Below are 24,083 nucleotides of genomic sequence, written 5' to 3' on the forward strand. Positions count from 1 at the left end.
TATAATACTTGATACATGTGTTTCAATGCCTCTGAAGGAAGATTATATATACCTCAGCCTCTGTATTTTTTAGTGAACTGTTTCTCCAGCCCAAGTAATTTATTCTGTACTAAATACGATCTTTGTTCTGTGTAAATCTGGGAGTTTATTTATAAATGTTAATTGTAAAGGTATTTATTACCATGCATGTTTAAAGTTTAGCAGCTTCTGGTGTTAAAAGTGAAATTTTCTAAATAGTTCTAAGACACTTCATTTATTAACAAAATTACTTCAAAATTCTTACAACTATGACTTCTTAAATTATGGTGTGGTGGCCTTTATCTTCAGCCTTAGACTGGATTTGAATACAAATCCTTTTTATGAATTCATCTATAGATGCTGCTCAGAAGGATCTATTTGGGATCCTCTTCTGGTAAAGAAGCTGTAATTATGTTCATTTTCTCAAAGAAGACATGATCCACAACATCACTCACTTGAAACAGCAACTTTATAATGATCCTAGTTCCTAGGATATGGAAGAAGTGAAGAAAAAAAGACTAGAAAGGCCTTTATTTCCACACAAGTTATTCTTGACACACTTGACTCTCTCAGTTGAAATTAAAACCCTGAAACACCCATTACCCTGGAGAATCTGCTGATCAGACTTCTGAGTCTTGGGCAGAGAGATGCAAACTCAAAGGCAGAGGACTCATCCCTTTGCAACCGATCCTCTTTTCAGTGCTGGTGGCTGCCTGTATGGAGCAAACACCAGCTGCTGAGCAGACATTCCTCTCAAGATTTGGACAGAGTATGGTCAAACTCTCCCACAAGCCACATTTTTCCCTTACCATGATTAAACAGTGGAAATGCACAGGAATGGGGAAGCGTTTAAGAGGTTCCCTAAGGAAATGCAGACATGATGATGGCTTTGCAGTGATCCTCTGATAGGATATGAAGCATTTTTCCCTTGTAATGAAATACAGTAGATGCTCCCTTTGTGCGTGTAACACGGTTAACATCTCGGTCACTTTGAGGCACAGAACGGTGCGTGTAACCCGGGGCAGACACTTTCTGTTACAGCTGAGCATTCCCTGCTTGGCTGAGCATTTCACCATAATGCCCAGTGAAAACTGATGAAGCTGGGTAGGAGCAGCGGGGAGAAGCGCTGGGCTGAAGTAGGGCCTGAGGAGGGAAGGTGCTCCCCTAAGTGCTTGTTTAACTCTTGGTCTTTTTTCCTCAAAACTTGGTTCTGTAATTAAAAGTTTACATTAATTGGCAGTAAACTAAGTGAATTTCCTCAGTCAAAACTGCCTTGCCCATGTGGCTCTAATTCCAGAAAGCATTGCAATGCCACCATTACCTGGGCAAAAAAGAGCTGATAGAAAGTAAAACAGTGGCGAGAAATGTGTTATTTGGTAGATTGTCCCTTGGGCATGGTCAGTTGTCTCATCCACAAGAGTGGATGACTTGTTCCGTCTCACATAATGGAGGGAAGTGTGCAGCTTTAAGGATGTGCTATTTCCAATTATATAGCTTTTTCAAATGAAGCATGAACTCAAAAGTGCTGTTGGACTTAACTTTACATTTCTTGTGAAAATTGACTTTTTGTACTTAATCTCTAAAACATGACAGAAAATATCAGAAGCATGTACCACCTGGTTTTCCTTTCATCTTGATTCATTCATTAGCTTCCTCCTAAGGAAGCCAAGCCTCCAAGACATAATTAACCCTTTTTTGATACTGTGAAACTTGAAACAATCATTAAAACTCATTAAAAGAGAGAAACTTACTTTCAAAAGCAGTTTAATATCAAAATTTCCCTGATTTTTTAAAGTTGTGAATAGGGTAGAACACTGAGGGCCACCATGGTTTCAGTCTTTACTGGCTAGTCAAGTAATTAATGATAATTGGTTGCTTTGCATTGCAGAACTCTGCTTTGTGATAGAAGATCCTTTGATAAAATAATTTTTGATAAGGGACTGTTGTCTTCTGAGTATGCATTATGTAATGATACTGTCAGCAAGTCCTTTTTGTCCAGTAAGAGAAAATATAATTGAAGATAAAAATACATCACCTAAAGTCTCACTTTTTTTCCCTCTTCACATTCTAAGCTCAATAGATATTAGATTGTACAACCATAGGGTATTTTATAATCCAGTTTTTACTGAAGAACAATATTCATATTTAAATGGTTTTGATATTTAGCCTTCTGTCAAAGAGCTGATCGTACTGGATCTTTATATGGGCCATTTGTTGCTAAACTTCTAATTTTATCTTAAAACTATGGCAAAAAGAGAACCATGAAAAGGATATGCTTTTAATTTTTGTCAACTATACTTGGTAACTAAATTCAAAGTAGTTGTATTTTCTAAAATATATTAATTGGAGAAAAGTGCCTGTCCCTTTAAAAATTGCTTTTAAAATATGAGCAGGACTATTTATGTTCTGAAAATGCTGCTTGTTGTATACTTCAATAAACATTGGATAGCTAGTAGGATTTTCAGAAATTCTCAGCATCAACTTAGTTCTGTCTGGAAGAAAATGACAAATGAGAGGACATATACTCAGGCTCCTTAAAAATCTCCATGTAGCTGCATGATAATATTCCTATCTGCTTCCTTAGTGAAGTTAAGGTAAAATTCTACTTGAAATTACAAACTGAGAAATATTATAAAAGCCTGTGTATAGGCAGATGTGAAAGCTGTAATCTGCCAGGATTCTTCTTACTTGATGGAAAATAAGATATGCTAGAAACAAAAATTTGGAAGAAGAATGATTTAAAGGTAAAATGTATTTGGAAACATCCCTGCATAGAGGTAGGACAGCTGTATGAATGGGAAAGTATAATATGAATTGAAAGCAATGTAGACATTTAAAGAAATAGCAAAAGTAATAAAAATGTATTTGTACCTTGTTAATTAACTGCTCTAATTTTAATCAACCATGCAATTATTTCAAACCATTTTTTACAGCTTAGCTGATACAACTTCAGAATGCAAAGCTTTTTCAACTACAATGATTTGCTGTAGCTGATTATTTTTGAAAAAAAATACTGTGATTCTTTGTAAAGGTGTCCTTATCCTTCTTTTTAAGGTATGGGATGCTGTAGATACAGGCTGCTGCTTAAAAACATACTCCTGTCACTCCTGTGCTGTTCGAGCTGCCCGGTGGTCATCTTGTGGAAGAAGGATCCTCAGTGGGGGCTTTGATTCCACACTGCATTTAACAGATGTAGAAACAGGTAAAGGCCATGAAGACTACATTATAGCCATTTCTTTATTGTGTAAAGATAACTTGGGATCTTGCTAGCCTTATTCTTTCTTCTAAAACATAGACAAATATTAAAAAATGCCCTCGGGTATATTACCATGTCCTACAGCCATAGGGGGGAGGAGAGGGGATCCAGCAGGCAGGAATTGTGCAGCAAGATTGATTGATTTAATTATTTTACAAACTCTTTTATAGACTTTTTTCTTCATAGTCTAATTGGACAAGGATCAGCCACCCCTTGGGGGTGATTGGCTAGAATACTAAAACATCCATTGTCAAAATATTTTTCTACTATCGTAAACAAAGCTTATCAAGGTTGTAGGTGTTTCATTGTTTACAGAACTCTGCTACTATCTATGAGAGAGAAAAAGTCTCTCACAGACTTAGAAAATAGTGAGAAAATCCTTGCTAGCAGCATTTTTGTATCCACAGACAAATCTGTAGATGAAAGTTAGAATTTTTGAAATGTGACCTTAAAAAAATGTATCTTGGCAGTTAAGAGCAGTTGGAGAAATTTGAGAAAACTGAAATATCTTGGAGTTCATGACCACATGTAATTTCTGTTGTCAGATTCTACACAGATGAATAGAATTAATTGTGTTTATTTTATGCTCTGTCATGGTCATTCATTAAAATGTTTGAACAGCCTCTTAAGGCTGACTTCAGTAACATTTATACATATATTTAATTTAAACATAGGCTTGTATCTCATTCTCTGTTGGGTTGAAGTTTGTGCTTAAAGTTAATTAGGTGATTTTTTTTCTTTTTTCTGAATGGGACCTTAATTAGGAGTGTAGAAACTTAAATTCTGGTATGAAACCTTGAGACTGAACTTGTTTTGCTTTGATGCATTTTTGAATTTGATTTGGGATTTAATTGTTGTAACCTTAACAACTAATTTCCTGGATACTGTGTCTCCTCATGTCTCCTTCACAAACTAAAGTGCTTCTGTCAGCTATATTCCTTCTCTCCTTAATGTGTGTTACCAGCATCCAGCATCATTCACTGGGGCTGTGCATAATAGGACATCTCAGTGTGCGTGTAAACGAATTAGATCCAAAATGGGGCCTTGTCAAGGGAAGAGATACAATTTTATATTTTCCACTTAGTTTATTTTTAAGTGTTTAACTCCTGCAAAGGTGCAATATTTTTTGTAAGACTACAATAGAAATCCTTACAAAAATTACAAGCAGTTTTTGTCGAGGAGGATTTTCTCTTGCGTAAAAGCAAGAATTACATTGTATGTGAATATCTGGAAAGCAGAAGTCCTATTCAGATGAACTGGGAAAGCAGCCAAGAAAATTTTAAAATATTGTTCACATGAGAAAAAGATTCTTTTCCATGCTCTAAGAATTTATTTTTCTCAACAATAGTCGTACCAGAAGTATTTAAATTCAATGATGGCAGGAAGGGAGTTTTTGCAATGCGGGAATATAAAAAATATTACAGAATGCTAATGTTTTGAGAATATTCAGCTTCTTTTAATGGGGAAAGGAGGTTTGTATACTTGGTGTAGTAGTACGTGAGTTTAATATACCAAGTCATTAATTTGTTAGACTTCTACAGCAACCTTTCTAGTCTCACATATAACTGAATCTTACTAATCCAAATGGATTTACTTTTGTCTGTAATGCTTACAAATTCTAAACAGAATGGCTGTCTTAGTAATGGGATTTACAGCAGTTGAATAGATTTTGTGTGTCTGAGTCATTGAAGGGACTACTCTGGGAAAAATCTCACAAAATCATAGCACAAATTCCAAAGATACGTTATTTAAATAATATACTTTAATTTCCAACATCTCTTTGGCTTAAATATCCAGTAATGGGATAGAAGTCTGGATTAAGTTGATTGTAGTGGTTCATTTATACTTCTCTAGGAAATGACAACAATAGCAAAATATATTTACTGTTTCAAAGCAGATAAATTTATAAATGGCTCTTTCCTTACTGACTCGTGAGTTATGTAGTGTTTCTAGCTACTTAAATAAATTGTATGTGTAAAATGAATGCTTATCTATTTGGAAATACTGATATTCATTATTGCCTTAATTAAGGAGCACAGAATTCGTTGTAGTTTCTCTGAACTGCAGTTGTGTTTTGACCCGACTTTCACACCTCATTTGGAAAAGTGTAATATGAGTGATCAGAATTTTAGTCTGATTTCCTATGTATGAAAGCCAGTTTCTGAGTTCCTTCCCTGTTGAAAAGTTACTCTTCTTTTCATACATTTCAGTCAGTTCTGTTCAGAGAAACAGGGCAAGTGGTTTGCCTCTGGAATTCAAATCAATTTGATATAAAAAGCCTCATTTCCATTTGAAAAACACTAAGGCATCTATGAGATTTTGATTTACATTCGTTCACTGAATCATTCATTCCTCCTCACTCTTCATTGGTGCTGAGAAGATTTCTTCTTTGATTAACTTCAGATAGATGTTAGAACTGTTCCTTCACAGAGGACTTTCTCATACTTTTTTGGACTTCAGTCTTAATTACTTTCTGTTGCTAGTGTGAACTCACTACCAGTGTGTTTAAATGTAGTAAAGGCATGCCAGTGGGATTTTATAAATAATAATGCTCCCTTTCAGGCTCTATGCTCTTGTATCTTGTATATTGTGATCTGATTCAACATTTTTCCAGTTGTTTCCTAAAATCTAATTTTTCTTGTGTCTTTGTTTTCAGTATAGGTTTTATATATTACATCTGTGTTATAAAAATTGCTACATGTCCTTCACTAAAGGAAGCCTAATGGTCTACATTGCATGACTTTAAAAGTTTAAAAGGTTGTGAATACAGCTTAGTACATGCATGGTATTGAGCTGCTGAGTTGTGGGGGGTCTTTTTGTCATTTTCTGTTGGTTTTCCATTAGGAACATAGTTTCTGCCCTATTAAATCAGAATTGTAGTCTGGCTAATTGTTCTGAGTCTGGTGAAGACTAGTTATGATAGTTCTCAAAGGAATGTATCAGCATTTTTGTGACAAACAGCGCTAGAATAAATTCTCCAGGAAATTTTCTTTCTAAGATTGGACTTTAGTTTGGGTATCCCTTGTCCTAATATATTTCATTTTCTGGAGTGATTTTTTTAATCTTTATGATCTGAACAATATCAGAAGAATATCTAAAGAATAGAAGCAAACACTGAAATCTCATTAATCATGAAGCAGAATTTTTGTTGTTGGCAGAGAAATCCTGATCTAAGGCTAGAAGATACATCCATGAAATCTTATCCTGCAGTTTAACACCATCAAACCTCTTGCCCTTGTCACGTATATTTAATGAAAGTTCTTATCTATAAGAATTTAATGCAAGCATTAAAAATGGGCTGATAGGAATCTCAGGAAGTTCAACAAGGACATGCATCCAGAATGGAATAATCTTATGCAACAGACCAGGCTGGTGCTGAACTGGTTAGAAAGAAGCTTTGCAGAAAAATACCTGGAAGTCCTGGTGATGAATATAAATCATAAGTGTTCTCTTGCAGCAAAAGTCAGCGTCATTCCAGGCCAGATTAGGAGGTGTTTACCTAGGATACAGAGAAAATGATACCAGGCTCTTCTCAGAGATGTACAGTGAAAGGATAAGAGACAAAGGAAAAATATAGGAACATAGAAACTTGTTGGCTCAACTCAAGGGTCATCAAACACTAAACCAGGCTTTTCAGAGAAGATGTGGATATTCTGAACTTCAGTGGACAGACCCTTAAGTAGTCTGCTGCAGCTGGATCTAATTTGAGTAGGGATTTGGACTAGATGATCCCTGGAAGTCCAACCTACATGATACTGTGATGAAGAACTGGGCAAGAGAAGTATTCAAGTTAATGAGGTACAAGGAATTCTCTTACCCTGGTTTGGATAAGAGATAATAGATGTTGCTGTGCAAGCCTTTTTTTTAATTCAGTTTTTGTAGATCATCATTTATTATCTTCAAGGGTCACCCACTGCCTTAACACCAGGATGTGAAGCTAAGACTCTCCACAAATATGGTTTTCTTAAAAGCTGTTGTACATGTTCAGAGTCTGATCCAAAATATGCATAAATTTTTAAGGAACTCAAGGTTATTCATGAGTTGTTCACATGAGTGGTTCTGTGATTAGTTGCAGCTTGCATCAGGCACTATGGAGATTCATAAATATTGGTAGATCCAAAACCTGCAGATTTACTGCCTGTTACTGGTTAATATTTTTTATTGTCCTGTTTTGTATACATTATTTCTTTATAAAAATAAAGGCTTTTGAATGGTTTCACAAATGTGATAATAATGCAGCAGTCTGAGACTCCCTGGTTTTGTTTTTCTCTAATAACACACAGTCGTTTTCTATTACTGGTAGTTCAGACACTTTGTTATTTACAGAGTATTAAATAGTGCTATATTCAGAGAGCACTGAAAAAAATGCTTTTAAAGCAATTCTAGGTCAAATACATTTGACATTTAACTTCTGTTACATCCAGATGCAGTGGAGATGCTCTACCAACTTTGGAAGGGTAATTGTATTTTTAAAATTTATTTATAACTATTTTATTTTTGGAATGCATGTTTTATTCATCAGTAGATTTTTCATTAGTCACAAATGAATTGGTATAATAGCATAGGCAGAACATTGGCTAGGTTTTTACTATTTGCATATTGTAGATACTTTTCATTTCTTTAATATTATGACAGAGGGAATGTTCCAAGAAATTTTGGCACATTTCCTAAGTTGCCAAATGCTGCAAGCTCATGGACGGGGCTTGGTTTCAAATATCATTTCCTCAGAGTTATAATGAGAGAGAGAGTTTCTTAATGGAACATTTTGTACCTACCAAGAGAATGGTTCAAATTTTCTTTTCTAAGTATTTTTTTCTGTTCTAATTTGATAGTCCTATAGATATAACATTGCTATTTTTAATGTACTTGTTTTAGTTCACATAGGAGTTTTAGTTCTCTTACCTAAACATTCACCCCAGGAGAGCCGTGGCATTCCTCTGTTCCCACTTTTCTCTCCCAGAACTATTTAGAGAGTATGTTTTAATATGCAGAAAGCTTTTATATGATACCTTAGAAAAAAGCCCATTTGATTCTTCTTTTTTTTGCCTGTTTGTTTATTTTTTTTTTCTTTTGAGTGTATGCAGGCACCTTAGATGTGAGGTCAAAGGTTTCCCCCAAAATTCAGCAGTTTCATGAAATATGTTGAACGTAGTTTAGAGGTCACTCTCCAGCTAGGAGGTAACACCATTTTACTTTTTATGCTCACTGATAAAGTCTTTGCTAAAAGAAGAGAGAAAAATATCTACTTTGGGGACATTTTAAAGGTTAAAAGAGAAAATGATTTAATATTTCAAACATCTTCACGTGCTGTGAACTTGTGAATATGTAGGGGAAAAAAAATAGGAAAAACATGTAGTCAATATAACTTAGGTTCTTGAAAAAATAATAAGGCCATTTTTAAGCACACCAAGAATGGAGAAGTAACAGATGGTATTGATTTGTTAAGAACAAATGAATGTCTGATCAATCTAATATTTTTTCTCACTATTGTGCATGAGAGAGATTGTGACTGTAATGAAATATTTTTGTATATATTGTCTTATGTCTTTTTATAAACACAGAGGGAAATCTGTTTTGCTAAGCAAGATTGCTCATGTCCTTGTACGTCTCAGGCTTCACTTTCCTTTACAGATTAGAGTAAGGGAGTAAATGTTTTTAGGTTATACAGGTGGGTGTGTGGACCTGAGGACCACTAAGCACAGTTACAGAAGCATCCTGTGCTGAATAACTGTGCCGATGTTCTGTAAAAAATTCACAATGTTAAATAGCCTTTAAAACATCTGATTTCATAGTTGAGCAGTTTCACAGTAGGCTGCTGTGTAAAGGAGCAGAAACATACATTAAAGATATTTCTAAAGATTTTTTTTCCATACTGTGTATGTTACTATTATGTTACTGGCAAGCCTTTAAGGCTTGGAGAATTGAATTAAAGCCTTTACAGAACATAAAACACACTGCAAAAGATATAGTAGATATTGTTACTGAAATTGTGAAAATTAAGAGTTTAGAGAAACATTTGCTTTCTGCTTTGAAATAACAACCCCTTGTACAGGAAAATGATATGTGGTATGGATTTTCCCTCAATTAGCCAAAGATATTTTCAGAAGATATGATTTTGTAGTCTATGAGTTGGTTATGCTGCCTTAGGAACTAAAATGCAATAAGTATATACACAATAAAGGTACATGTAAACTTGCTGAATTATACCTGTTATGGATAAGGGAGTCTTCTTCTCAAAGGCCATATTTTGCAATATATAAAATAAGGCACCACAAATTTGAATATTTCATTTTAATAAACTGAGTAATTGTAGAGAAAAATATATGTAACTGTAAATAATGATTTCCGGAAAGGTGGAGGAGGATTATAGCAAACACTGAAGCTGGATTTCCCAAGCTATGGGTAGGTTCCATCATAGCAGGATTACAGCCTGGAAAGAACAAATTCTGCTCATAGTAGTATAATATACAAAGCAAACTTTGTACAGAAAAGGGCTAAGATTTGAGTTCATTGTTTCAAATTACTGAATTGCATGAAGTAATTTCCCCATGTCATCTTGTGCATGGATCTGATCCATCTCTTGGATATTTTTCCTAAATTTCTGAGAGTATCATGAATAAATTTTAGTTCTGACAATAGAAGTGTTTCCTTTCTGTAACATTGTGATCCTTCCCTTAACTGCTGCTGTTCAGCCTGTCTGCATTCCAGTCTTGCTCATTTTCTGTGACATGGCAGTAGAATGGAATTAATGTATGTACCTAATAACACCGGACTCTTCAGAACACTCTTTACTCAGTTTCCAAAAAGAGATGTTTGAATTTCACTTTGGGGAGTGAGACAACAAGAGAGAGCGTTGTATTTCAAAGTGTTAATTGGAGAGCCTGAGCTTTTAGGATTAATTTATTGTGATTGTTTCTGACTTAAGTAAAAAAATGGTTAATATCTGCATCAAATAGTAATGCAGCAGCTTAAAATAGGAAAAAGAAGGAGGTTAAAGAGTCTAGAGGTGAATAAGATGCTCAGGTTTACATTCATTTTATTTGTTATTACACTGTAATGTAGCTTTCATAACACTGAGATCCTTATGGTTTAATTATGTTAGTGACTGTCACTGAGAGCTTATGGATAAATTGCAGCTTCTAGAAGACAAGAAAAGGGCAAATTTGGTGCCCACTTCTCTTTAAAACAGGGGGAAACAGAGTAGGAAATTAGAGCATTTTAGTTTCTGGAGAAAATATCAGGTGAATGATTAAATTACTTGGAAGCAGTTGGGAATGAGACTGAAAAATAGACTAATTAATAACAAATTATGTTAAATCAATCTTTCTGTGAAAAAGGTAACAGATCTTGTAGTTAGTAGATGAAATGCATCTTGAACTAAATGCACGTCTTTTTTGCTTGTGTTTTACCAGACTTTCTCCTGTCTTAGGCTAGAGAACACAAGTATTTATTATAGAAAAAAGCAGTTTTGAGAAGTCTTGTGGAGGCAAACACATAGCAAAGCCAGTGTTTGCTGAAAGCTTAAATGATGAGTTACACTGTATCAGTTATGGATATGTCTAATGCCATTTGGACTACACGCTTTGTGGAGAACAGTGATCACTTAATGTGTCCTTTATAAAGCTGTGTGACAGGATTAGTACAGGTAGGCTGCATTTTTGCTAATTTCTGGCTGCAGTCCCATGGAAAACCTGTTGATTATACTCCCAGAGTTTTTATTAAGCTGGGAACTAGTAAGAAACAAATTCCTTTGGGAGCAAAGTGCTGTTAAACTGAACAGTTAGCCTGCAAGGGTTAATTCAGTATTTTCTCAAGTGCTGTGTGTGAGAGTAAGAGTAAGATGCCTTTGTATGTGGCTTTTGTTAAACCCTCCCAAATGATGCCTGGCAGTGGTGTACCTGAGAGCAATCAATATCTTGTTGTTCCTATAACTGATGATTTTAATACTTTCTTCCTTCTTCCACTCCCTGTGGAGTCTTTTTTTTCCCCCTGTAGCTGTTGGGGTACTGAAAGCTCCCATGGCGAGAGATGGTCACTGTTAGATATGACTTGTGGAGAAAATCTCTGCCTCCCTTATGACTTCTTTGTCCTTTTGGGGAAGGAACTTACGGAAGAAATTAAGTGTTTCACTTAGTAGTGACAGAGCGGCCCTTTAGATCTTGCACAGGCAATTGGTGGAGGATCATTTGAAAAGGACAAAAATCCCCTACAAATACCAGAATTCACATAGAACAACACTCACCTCTCTTTTAGGCTCTCTGTAATCTCTTTTCCCTGCCTTTTCTCTTGGTGAGCATGTGTGATAAAATAAAATTTTTCTTTTCTTTAAATTTAATAAATAAGTAATTTTACAAATCTTAGCCTACTGACTGTGTAAGTTGAGTTCAGCAGATGAGGAAAATGCAACTCATGATGAAATCAAGTATATTGTCCCCAGATAATGATAAAAAAATCTATGTGAATGGTTTCCAGTATTGTACATCTAACAGTAAGAGTTTACATCTGTCAGTAATGTTTTTAGCTGAAAGTATTTTCAATTGTTTAAGAAAGCCTCTTTTAAGACAACCCTTGCACAACATGCAGATTAAAGAATATTTTAAGAAGCTTTTATCATAGTATTTTAAAGGATTTTTTTTGTTTGTTTCACTTCTGGAGTACCTCCTTCACTGTTGCTTACAGCAGTAACTTTATTTAATGTAGATCTTTATATGGGATATGTAGAATATAAATCACAGTTGTTATTGTGAAAGTGAGCAGGTATATTTATCTTGGTCCATACTGCTGTTCCAAAAATTTTATTTCAGTGAATGTACAGTAATGTCATGAATTTGTTAGGATGACCGGAAGCAGCAGACTCTGGAAAAGTCCTGTAAATTAACATAGCTGAATTCTGTTGTGTTCAGAAGTGCAGGCCATCCAATTGATACTAACCACAGGATCCCGTGGAGATTAGTGTACACGATTAAATGTTGGCAACGGTGCATCCATGGGAACAGCTATTGCCTTCATATGGTGATATGCAAATTATTTCCTACTTTCAAGATGAAGTTTCACTCCTACCTTCACAGAAAGATAGGTAAACAACTTAAGAGTTGTAATATAGATTGGGATGTGTTATTTCTGTACAGACAATTTTTTGTTCTAGTTATTTTTGTCTCACTGGAAAAAAAAGACTGTGGCTTCTCTGTAGGGGAACATTCAACCATTAAATTCGTAGATTTCTTCCTGTGTGTTGTCTGAATTGTGACCTCAGTGGAGCTCCTCTCCTTAGTGTGGAAACCACTTGTTCTCTCCTTTCAGTGGGAAGCAGTCAGTGGTGCAGAGGCCCATGAGCAGGAGCAGTTTCATGTGGATAGAAATTAGTGAGTTGTCTCTTCATTAAATTAGAGTAGCCCCAGCTATTTGAAATATGTAGACATAAGCATGTTCACCTTTGGCAACCTTGATATCTTTGAAACTAAGTTGAAATGAATAACATATTTCATTTTCTGCTCAAATTTTAACTTCTGCTTGTCACTTGATTTTAGGGAAGCAGATATTTAGCAGCGAAACAGAATTTAGGATCAGTGCACTGAAGTTCCACCCTACAGAGTCAAATGTTTTCATTTGTGGAGGGTTCAGCCCAGAAGTTAAAGCATGGGATATAAGGACTTCTAAGGTAAATGAAATCTTTTTTCTCTTTCAGAGTCTTTCCTAGGTTGTGTGTGCTGTGTGTTACTAGGGTGCTAGATGTACTTACTGGTCTTTCAATGGAATGTTATACAGAAGTATTTTGCATTTGCATTTGTGTTCCTATTCATTGATATGAACCTCTGTAATATCTTTTAAGTGCTATAAGGAACATTGTACACAGAAATATTATTTTTTTATTTCTGTAGATATAAGTAACATCTAATTGAATTAAACAAAGCCAATAGCTCACTTCAGGATTGTGAAAAGCAGTTGCATACTAGAAAGCAGTACAGTTAATTTGCTCTTCAAGCTGTTACATGTGGGTCTAGATATGTGTGCCTGTACCTTTTGTATAGAAGCCTGGAGCAATTTTTACATTCCTGAAGGGCCACAGAGGTGTGATATGCCTCTGCTTTTACTTTATCATGAACCACAAAGAACAATGTGCTCCCAGCTGCCATTCAGAGCTCAGGTAAGACCAGAGCTGTACTCTGCCAGTAGAAGTGTAAGGTAAGCAAGATCCTCATGCACAGAACAGCTCAAAGAGAAGCAGGGACTGTAAAGTGAGTAGTTCTTTGTTTTCCTTTGAATTTCTCTGTGGGTAGATTGTACTCATCATAGTTAGCCCTTTGCTCTTGAGGATGTCAGAAGGGACCTGAAAAAGATAAGATAGCATAGCCAAACCTTGTCTCTGCCTTTGATGCACTAAGAATAATAGGTGAGAGATGTAGGGAGATGAGTTTCAGGTGTGAGGGGTCTAACAGAAGAGCTCTGAAATAATTGTGAGAGTTGCTCTGTTGAGGACACAGAGTAGTCTTGTGCAACTAACAGTCTAGCTCCTGTGCTGCAGTTGCATTTGTCACTGATGTTTGAGAAAAGAATTTAATTATGTAGGGTCTCTACCACATGAGTAAGTTCTTACAAAAAAACATTAGTAAATACATATTGAGACTGCCACATCTGAGGCTACTATGAAAATAAATTTACTGTGAGTTTCAGAGTTACGGTGTTAGTATGAAAACCTTTGTAGGAAGCTGTGGATGGGATTTATTGCATCCATCATACTTGTGTGATGGCTAGTTTTCCTTGATAGGAATGTGAAGAGATACTCAAAGTACAGGTCTGTGAAGGAAGATGGTTCTAGTTTTAAATTGCAAAATGTAAATGCATTTAATAAAAAATACCTATGTAACTTTTTAAAAAGGAAATGAGATTTTTCATTGTAACTGTTCCCCCTGTTCTTCTTCTGAAGAAAGACTAATACAGGTCTTTTCTCCTGAAGAGCAGGAGCAGTGGTTTCATAGCATGGAAATGACATAGAGAATACAGTTTTTCTTTCTTGATATTCTCATAACACTAGATCTTAATTGTGGGGAGGAGGTGCAGTCTGTAATTGAATACTTCACTGTCCTTTTTAGCATAGAGAACCCACTGTGTGTCATGGTATGCTGAACTACTTTTAAAAGGTGCTTCAGGAACGCAATGGGTATCATCTTTTTAAGGCTTAAAGATTGTTGATTGTTATGTCAAATTTGGGGTCTTTGACTGTAGTCAAGGAGAAGATGGCAGATGTATGTGGCAAAATATTCTTTGAGAGGTGTTCTGACTTGGACCAATAATATTTTCCAATAATAATAATAATCTAATCCAATAATCTTTGTGTAGTTATACACAAAGTCAAGTGATAGTCTGACTGTGTACAAAGCCAGAGAAATTCTTTCACCCCATGACATTTCTTTGTGATGGATTTTGTGCCTGTGCATATCTTTAAATGACTATCTCTGAGAACCTGTGAAGGTGAGTTTTCTATAGATTTGAAATCAATTGTGATTGATGAGCGTGGTCATGCCAAAACTGGCAATGCCTCCAGCCTGTGTGTGTCTAGAGTGCCCTGTCTCTCCAGATGGAAAATGATAACTGGTTCTGTTCTACAGCAACAAATGGCTGAAGTAACATGTTGCAAAAATGTGCCTGTCTGGATGGTGCTGGTGTTGTGTATGGTTGTGGAGGAATATGTTAGAAGTTTTTCAGAGGTGGTAGAACACGTTCTCAAATACTGAGAGTTAAGAAGGCACTTCAGTTTCAAGAAAACATAAGATTTGTTTATAATGTATATTTACAATCCAAGACTTTTGCTTGATTAAGATTTTTTTCAGCAGTTCTGATACCAGAGATTGTGATGACAAGATCTGAAGACTATGCAAAATTGGCATTGACTCAAGTAGAGCTAAGGGGCTAGATAACAGATGTTAGTGCCTGTGCTACATAAGTTTATTCTGAGTTGTCTCCTGCGTCTGTTATTCTCCCATTGTCAGTGTCTCTGCCAATCTGCAGTATTTTGGTGTTATCTTTGAATAGTGTTACAGTGTCACCAAGACAAATGGATTGAAAAATGCTGTTCTTGGCCCTTTTTTCCCACTTGTGAATTGTCTGAGTTTCAGTAGTGCTTTCCCTTGGCACCAATCAAGGTATCAAACAGTATTATCTTCCAAGCAATGAAGACGGTAAATGTTTGTCTCTTAAAGCAGCTCCTTCCTTTTAGGTTTAAAATTCTTACAGTGCCTCAGTTTAACCACAGCTAAACTGTCAATTGATATGTCTGGCAAACCTGATTGTAGTTCAGACCTGCATAAAAGTAGATTCAGAATGCAGTTCCTTGTGAAGAGGAGCAGGCATGGAACAGCACATGATGCTTAACCTGGACAGAGGCTGCAAAGCAGCACAATCATCCCAAGCTGTGATTGCCAAACATTGCCAACAACCTCAGCCTGGTGTTCTGCAGAAGGGGCCACCCACAGAAATATGTGCATGTCTATGGATTAGAGTTTGCTCTTTGGCTGTCGTGGAAAGTCTTCTCAGTGAAACTGCTCCTGAAAACTGGCAGGAGAGGGGAAACGTCCTTCACCAATGAACAGTGTAACTGCAAAAGGGAGAAGGCAAATAGAGAGAACACAGTTTACCTGAGGCAGTAACGAGGAACAGACAAACGTGTTGAGATGGAGGTTAGTCTCACCTATGCATCATTACTGCAAAATATTGTAGTTACATTTCAAACTCTCAGGCACAGAACCATAAATTTGTTAGGCATGAATTATCAGTGTCATCAGTATGTCATGTCTGCTTCTCCCTAGTTGGGGAATTTCAATGGATTCTTCAGATACTCCTGTTTTCGGTTTATATTGTTATCTTTATTCACATATCTTTTCCGTCTTACACAGTTATAGCCATAGTTAAGACTGGATAGTGTCCTGGCCAGTATTTTGAAATTTATCCTGTTCTTATAAGTGCCATTTGCTCTTAACTGGAATAGATGTCTAAAGCCTCTTACCACTTTTTTTCAATTTTGACATGAGCAGCATTTCTGCCTTTCAGGTTCTTTCATCCTAATTCATTACAAGATTTTCTTGTTTTGCCTATTCTTTCAAGTGTGTTAACCTGTCATTCAGCTTGGAATGATGTGTAGGTGAACTACTAATTCTTTTTGTTTCTATCATCATACTCCCGACAGCCTTTTCAGGCTTTGCAGCATATTTTGTCAATAGAGTGGACACCCTAAATCAGGCATCTGAATCTTGTTATTCATTGCACATTGAAAACTCAGTTTCAGCATTTGCTGGTAATTCAATTTCAGGGGTCACTCTTTAGGATGTACTCCTGTGTTTTAACAAGCTATCCTCTTGCATCTCTTAAAATTAACTGTGAGGTGAAATGATAATTGTATATCAGGAAATAAGGGGATTTTTCGTGGAAATTCAGAGCAAAACATTAAGCATAACAGAGATAGAAAGGATTAGAAATTGCAAAAATATTGTCCAATTACACATACATGCAGTGGTTTAAATGGGCTGCTTTATGCCAGCGTGCCTCATTGATGCTTTCTGCTGATGGAAAATGACATAAGATAGCTGATAGTGGTATTTAAAAGAATTAGTACTTCTGACCAGGGCCATGAATTTAGGAGCATTAATTACTAATATTTATTTGTGATTTGAATGTGGTACAAAAATTGGATATGCAAGTCCCAGAGAAAATGTATCAAGTTGGTTTGAGGCAGCCTCTCAGCTACTAAAACACTGAGAAATTTTAGGGGAGCTAATAGCATCCCTGCTTTACACGATGCAAACCTTGCTGACGTGTAAATGAATCTTTTCAATTCAGTTTGACAGTTCATTCATGGTACAAGGGAAGTGAGCGAGTGGCTGTGTGGTACTTAGTTGCTGGCTGGGTTTAAACCACGACAGAAATGTGCACTAGGCTATTAATCAGAGAGGCAGATATAAAAAAAAAAAAAGAGGAATGTTGAAAGATACTTATTGCTATCCTTGTTCTGTTGAGCAAATAGGCAAAATAGTTTCAAATGTAGCATATTAAGCAAGACAAAGAATGAAACAACAATAAGGGAGTTTAATTCTTTGAGATCAAGCTAAGCAATATACTTCAGAGAAATGAATGGATGGAACAGCTTTTTAACTGCTCAGTGAAGTGTAAGGTATACCGGCATCTCAAAATTACAGACACAAGTAATCAAAGCCTGAAAAAAAATAGAAGAGGCAGATGAATAGCCTGTGGAGATTTATTACAGTGGTATTTCTTTCTGTTTGTGTTAAACGCAATTTTGTCTCTCTGGTAAAGAGATTTTTCTGGAGATCTTATATTACTGTATAACACATTGATTAAATTTATGAAAAATTTGAAGAATGTTTATAGAGACTTTATGAAAAGACCAGAAAACTTGGAAGTGAGCTGCTGTGTTTTGAAAAAAAAGAATCTGCAGTGTTGACCAAGGAGGGAGCATCATATTGAACAGCCCCCATGGGATCTTTGGACCTCGGAGCTGAACCTAGATAAACCCTGTAAAACCCTGTAAAAAGAAATGTGCAATAACCCCAAGACCTTAAAGTAGTTATGTATTTTAGAAGTATTTCCTTTCTCTGAGCTGTGGAAGAATTTCTTAAGATGTTCAGCACTAGCCAGCACAGTCACCCTTCATTTTGGCTGATCTACATTAGCTTTTCAGGCAGCATACAAAATATATTCCAACCACTTATTCTACCTGAAATTTTAATATTCCTTGAAATGCCAAAGAGAACAAAAGGTTGAGACTTGTATCCTTTAACTCAGCAGTAAGGACCTTAATGTGTTCATTAAAGTAAATATGACTACAGATTTTTTTTTTTTCTTGTTAATTTGGGTTTCTAAGCTTACACCGATGTACTGTCAGAGCAAGACTACAACTGTAGTTGTCTAAAACTGATAATACTTTTAAAGAAGCTGAAGTTCATTATATGGGGAATGGTCGAACTGCATTGAGACAATGTATTTACGTGTGTCCACAAGGTTTGCATGGTGTAGAGCAGGGATGCTGTTAGCTCTGGTGAAAGGACATACAGCAGTCAGAGCTTACATCTGAATGTACTCATGTAAAGTTTCTAAATGTATTCATATAATTATTTTTGAGATTTGCATATTTTACCTTTTATTTACATTCTGCTTTGATGAAACAACATTTTGTAAGCATTCAGGAACTGATTCTTTATTGTGTGCATACAGAAATGCAAGGGACTTTAAAAGTGGAGATCACTGACATTTTTTTGGACTCTATGAAAAATGGAGGAATAATTTCCTCAACTGTTAGACAGAGTCTGTTTTTGATCTCTTGTCTGTTGATGTTCATGTGTCTAGTGTCACAAACTAGTGAGATTTGTTGGAGCTCTGGCCAGAGCTGTTTGTGATCGCTGTCAGAACAGCAAGTCCTAATGAAGCCCCACACAGTAATCTGGAGAGGGAATAAGTGGAAGGTGACAGGGCTGTGGCTCTGATCCTAAAGCATTATTTGAAGCTCTTAGACCTCCATAAATGCAAATCTACTGCTTATGTTAAACAAGGAGGGAAAGAGAAGAAGGGAAGTAGAGGAGACCCAGTAAAATAAGACCTGACAGCCACAGAACAGACTTTGAAGGAAAGATTAGTTACAGATATAGGAATAAAAAACATAAAAAAAATTATATGATTTAAGTGAAGGTCGATTGTATGAAGTTTACTTGATGTCACTTTATGATGTTGGACTTTGACAGAGCAATTAGAGAAGCTGGAGAAGGAAGGAAGGAATTAACCTAGGTACAGTATAATGAGAAAACTGGCTAAAAGGGGTGTCTCAAGAAAGAAAACTGACTGGGAGGAATTCAATGAAGTGCTTCAGGCATGACACTAAATGGAGACAGCATTTATTATTTTATTTTTGGAAAATGTTTGTTGCAGAAAGTCTTGTACTAGCACAATCAATAAAAAAAGGAATAGAATATTATGCAGGAAAAATACAATGACTTATTAGAAATTGAAAGAGTACAAAGAAATAGAAAGGTTCAGCCATTTGGGATTAATAACAAAATTTGGTTGAGGAAAGTTTGAAAAAAGGTTAGTATAAAGTCAAGGCAAATGTAAGGATAACGTAGATTTGAAGATTTGCACAGAATTTCCCACTTTTGAAATTGAGATCTTATAAGATAATCAAAATAACTAGAAAAAAATGGTGGAAGCTCCTATTTTAAGCTTTTAAAATTAGTTTTGAAATGAACTGCAACATTTTTATTAACAACAGAGTTCAAGGCAGAGTAACAACAGGGTTTTTTCCCTCCCTCCATCTGTTTATTACTCTGAACATTACTTAGCTGCAAAATTGCAACTATCATCTACAACTTTACGCTTAAAAAGAAAAAAATTAAGGAGATGCTTTTTATGTTGTTGAGCTATTTCTCCATGCTTGAATTTATAAAGAAATAAGCCCAAGCTGTTAAAGCACAGTTAAAAAAATTAATAGGTGCAAATGCACTGCATTTGTTTCCTTGGAAACATTCTATTGCAATTTCTTTCAGATGAGATGCAGTCATTTTAAGTAGCATGTATTTAGGAGACCCTAATGAATTTGTCTCTGCATAGCATATGAATATGAAAAAAGGCTGTAGAAACTGGTAGAGCTGCTTGCACTTCTGGTTTCTATAGAAACAGCCAATACATTGTCATGTACTGGTGGTATTAGGAAGAACAAGGTAATTAAAATAAGATGATTTATTCAGTGCTTTAGAAAACTCAAGTTATTCTTCTCAGAGAAATCCTTCCTGAATCCATGGACAAAAAGTTCAAAGAAATATGGTGAGGGAATATTTGTACTTGCATAATGGCATTTGATTTTAAATGTTAACATTCAGGGGTCCTTTCTGAGTGTGAAGGCACACGTTATGTGTCTGTGGCCCAGAGGTGAGCAGTCTGCTGTGTTTATTTGGGAGCCTTGTATGGTGGCATTGCAGATGAGAATCCTACACCTGTCTGTGGACAAGCACTCCTGTGCTCCCAGAGGGACTGAAACAAGCCAGGAATGAAACAGTCCTTCTTTTGGAGTGGGAGTACTCAAGTGAGAAGCTGTCAGGGAATGGCTGTTCCAGTTTCAGACCATTCCTAGACGTGTTTTACACCCCCAGCAGTGACCAGTATGCTTTTGAAGATCAAGAATAGAGAAGCACAGCAAACTTCTTTATAACAACTCCCAGCAATGGTTATTCAGGCCTCTCTAACTTGGAGTTTGGTGGCTTCCTGCCTCTTTGTCTTTCTTGGATCACTTTGAGTTTTCACACTGTGGAATTGGTTGTTCTTGATCTCTTTACATCTGCACCTTCCTGTAGCAAAGGATTCAGCTTAAATATGTAGTGTTTGAAAGAAGCATCTTGTTCTGTGTGTTTTGAAGCTGCCTTCTGCTCATTTGTAGTCTGAAGTCTTATAATGGAGGAAACCACTCGCTGTCTCCATGCTGCTCAGACTTTATTTTAAATCCTTTCAAACTCCCCTCAGTCATCTCATTTCTGTAGTAAGAATTCCTTGTTTTTTACTAAAAGATCCATGAGTTCCTCACAGAAAAGTCATTCTTTATCTTCCTGTATCTTTCCTATATGCAGATTTCACTTCTTACCCGATTTGAGATGGGGAGAAAATTTTAACTAAAAAAATCTGATGGGAAAATAATTTTCTAATAAATGTTTGACAATTTCCATCACAAGATTCTTGTGCCTTGTCAAGCAATCTGAAATTGACTTTAAAAAAAGACAGTCTACATTGTTTTTATCTGAAGTCTTAGAGATCAATACCAGATAAAGGTTAACCACTTCTTCATCTTGAACAGCCTTTCTTTCCTTTTAATTATTCTCAAGATCCCTTGATAATCTAGAGCTGTATCTCAGAAAACAGAGCAGTTAAAAATGGGAAAAAAACTTACATAGAAAAGAAAAATGGGGTTTTTTAACTGCATGAAGAGAAATACAATAGATTGACACAAATGGTTCGCACTGCAATAGATAAAACCCCCATCTATTTAGTGAAAAAATAAGCTTTTCTTTAAGTTAAAATGTACTTTTAATTAGTTAATGGTGTAGTACTGTTTCACAGAGGAAACTTAAATCAGTCCCCCATTGCATTAATTACCCAACATGTCAGTAGGAAGTGGCAGGTCCATACCAGATCACACAATCTAAAAAGGTAGGCCAAGAAATAAAAGAAAAAATATGCTGAATTTTGCAGCATATTTGCAGTTGGAAGCCATGGATCTGACTGATTAAGGGTTTTTTTTGATGACCAGCTGTCTTGGGGTGACGTTATGATGTGTATCCCATATCGCTGCCTATGCCCAGGAATTAATTTTTGTGCCTTTCTGTGCCTCTAAACTGAGCCTGAGAGGGAGAAGAAAAAACTGAGCAAAACTTTCTCAAAGCAGTTTGCAGCTTGTTCAAGGTCACTTAAAGATAGGAGGGTTTTTTTGGTTTTTTTTTTTTTCCAGCCGCGGCAGGGGAGTGAGGAAGCACCCGGCTTGCTGTGTTCCAATCAGCTTTTGGCCAGTTGTTTCAGTTTCTGGTTCTCCGGAGAGAGACTGAGAGCTGGACTTTGCTTTTCCTTCTCTGGAATTCCGGATTTTTCTCCCTTTGCTACTGGACTGCTTTTCAGCCTCAGAGCACATCGGGAGGACTTTTCGTCGGGCACAGAGGGCCTGGCCCTGGGCCAAGCCCCGGCTCCGAGGAGACCAAAGGAAGGACTCTAACGCTTTCCCAGGTTTTTTCCTCCACAGCAAAAGATTTTACCATTTAACCTCATTTTCCTTTCCCGTGTGTTTGTTAAATAAATAGTTTTATCTTCTTCACTTTCCTTCGAGGAAAATTTATTTTTTTTCCCGAACCTGGTGGGGGAGGGGTGGTTGTGCCTTCTCTCAGAGTATATATTTCTAAATTTGGCCAAACCGGTACAAATTTAGTGGCGCCCAACCGTGTGGCTCGAAGGAAAGTGAAAAACCTGTGCTAATTACATTTTGGTTTGTTTTTACTTATTCTGTGCTGGAGTAAAATAGTCATCATGTTGGTTGAGTTCATAACATTTCTCTGGCTTGATATATTCATGTATTTCTGGTCCGTAGGCTTGTTTAAGGTACTAGTGCCTTTCTGGTCCCTAGGCTTATTTGCCTATCCACAACTTGGTCCGATCTTATCCTTGATAAGGAATTTTTGCAGAGCAGGGACACGAATTCGGATTTCTATTTTGCTGTGCTCGGTGATAATGATTTATAAGAAGTTGACAGAGGTACAGGCATCTGTTCAAAGTGTGTATGATAAATGGTTTCTCCCTCCTAACCCCAGTCCTAGCTTCAGTAGCCTGTTTTGGGAATTTATTAGTAACTGCACCCAGATTGTTAGAGGAGGAGGAGTCGGGGTTTCCCTTCCCTTTAAATTTGATAGGTTTTCTTTTGAGAGCGTTCAGTTTCCCCTGGATGTTAAAGAGACCACCCTCCTGGTATTTAATCTGGTAATCTTCCTCTATGTGGTTTGCAGCTTGTCTAGAATAAGAGCTCAGATTTCCAGGGTGACTGATGAGACACCTGACCCAGAGGTGGAGCATCCTGAGTGGTGTGGGGAATGGGAGGATATAGGCCTAATCCTGAAGAAATTCTCTGACCCAATGGTTTGCAATTTCTCCCCTGAACAAGTTCAGAAACCAGCTGAGGTGGCGAAATATCTGAAAGAGAAATACAATGACAATTCTAATACGAACAAGCTCCTTGCAATATGTTGGGCTTTGGCATATGCCTATCGCACACTGCAGCCGGTAAGGGTAGAGAGGCAGGAAGATCAATCAGCAAAGCCTGCAGATACCCCAGTCACTCAGGCTGCAGATAAACCAGACAGCAAGCCCAAACCAGATGGAGAGTCTAAGCCACTGACAGTGGCTCCTGTTACAAGGAAAAAGCACATAACCAAAACTGATCGCCCAGTGAAAGATGAGGATAATGGAGGGGAAGGAACCTCAAAAGATGCAGGGGAAGGAACCTCAAAACCACCAACTGACTCAGGCACAGAAACCATTACTGAGTCCATGTCCATAAAGGACCTTCACAGCCTAAGAAAGGATTACACCCGACGGTCTGATGAATCCATAATAAGTTGGATGGTCCGTATTTGGGATGCGGCAGGTGATGATGTGATGCTGGATGGTGCTGAAGCGAGGCATTTGGGATCCCTGTCACATGATCCAGTGATTGACCAAGCGATGAAAAGGGGGGCTGACTCTACCAGTGTCTGGAGACGAGTTTTGACAGGCGTGATTGAAAGATATATGTGTGGAGATGATCTCTACATGCAGCAAACCCCGTGGAAGACCATAGAGCAAGGGATCCAACGCCTGAGAGAACTAGGGGTGGTAGAGGTTGTCTTCGCAAATGACCCAGGATTGAGGAGTCCAGACCGGGCCAGAGTTATTCCATACATGTGGCGAAAACTCATACAACTTGGGCCACCAGAATACGCTTCTGCTTTAGCAATAATGAAACCGGACTACGGTGCAAATGAGACTGTGAAGGATATGGCAGTGAAGCTCCGAGCATATGCAGACTCTGTGCATGGCCCAACACATGCAAGGATCGCAGCTGTGGAAACACATGTGAAGAGAATGGAAGATAAGATGGAGAAGAGTCTCCAGGAGATTAAAGAGTGCCTTCTCCGCGGACGTTCCCCAGAGAGAAGGCACATCCCACGAAGTGAGCTGTGGGATTTCCTGTGTGACAGTGGGGAAAACATGAGGAAGTGGGGTGGACAACCCACTTCTGCTCTGG

At 37.0% G+C, this 24,083-nt stretch overlaps 1 protein-coding gene across 3 annotated transcripts in view; it reads left to right on the forward strand.

The window, feature by feature from the left end:
* Positions 1-24,083, forward strand: part of WDR25 (WD repeat domain 25) — a 69,373-nt gene that overhangs the window by 32,570 nt on the left and 12,720 nt on the right. For all 3 annotated transcript variants that reach the window (XM_069018271.1, XM_069018272.1, XM_069018270.1), the window contains 2 exons: positions 3,073-3,220; positions 12,802-12,932. In XM_069018271.1, the coding sequence (XP_068874372.1) occupies positions 3,073-3,220; positions 12,802-12,932 (279 nt within the window). The remainder of the gene's footprint in view (positions 1-3,072; positions 3,221-12,801; positions 12,933-24,083) is intronic.

This window comes from Aphelocoma coerulescens, chromosome 5, assembly GCF_041296385.1.
Source record: "Aphelocoma coerulescens isolate FSJ_1873_10779 chromosome 5, UR_Acoe_1.0, whole genome shotgun sequence".
NCBI classification, from domain to species: domain Eukaryota; kingdom Metazoa; phylum Chordata; class Aves; order Passeriformes; family Corvidae; genus Aphelocoma; species Aphelocoma coerulescens.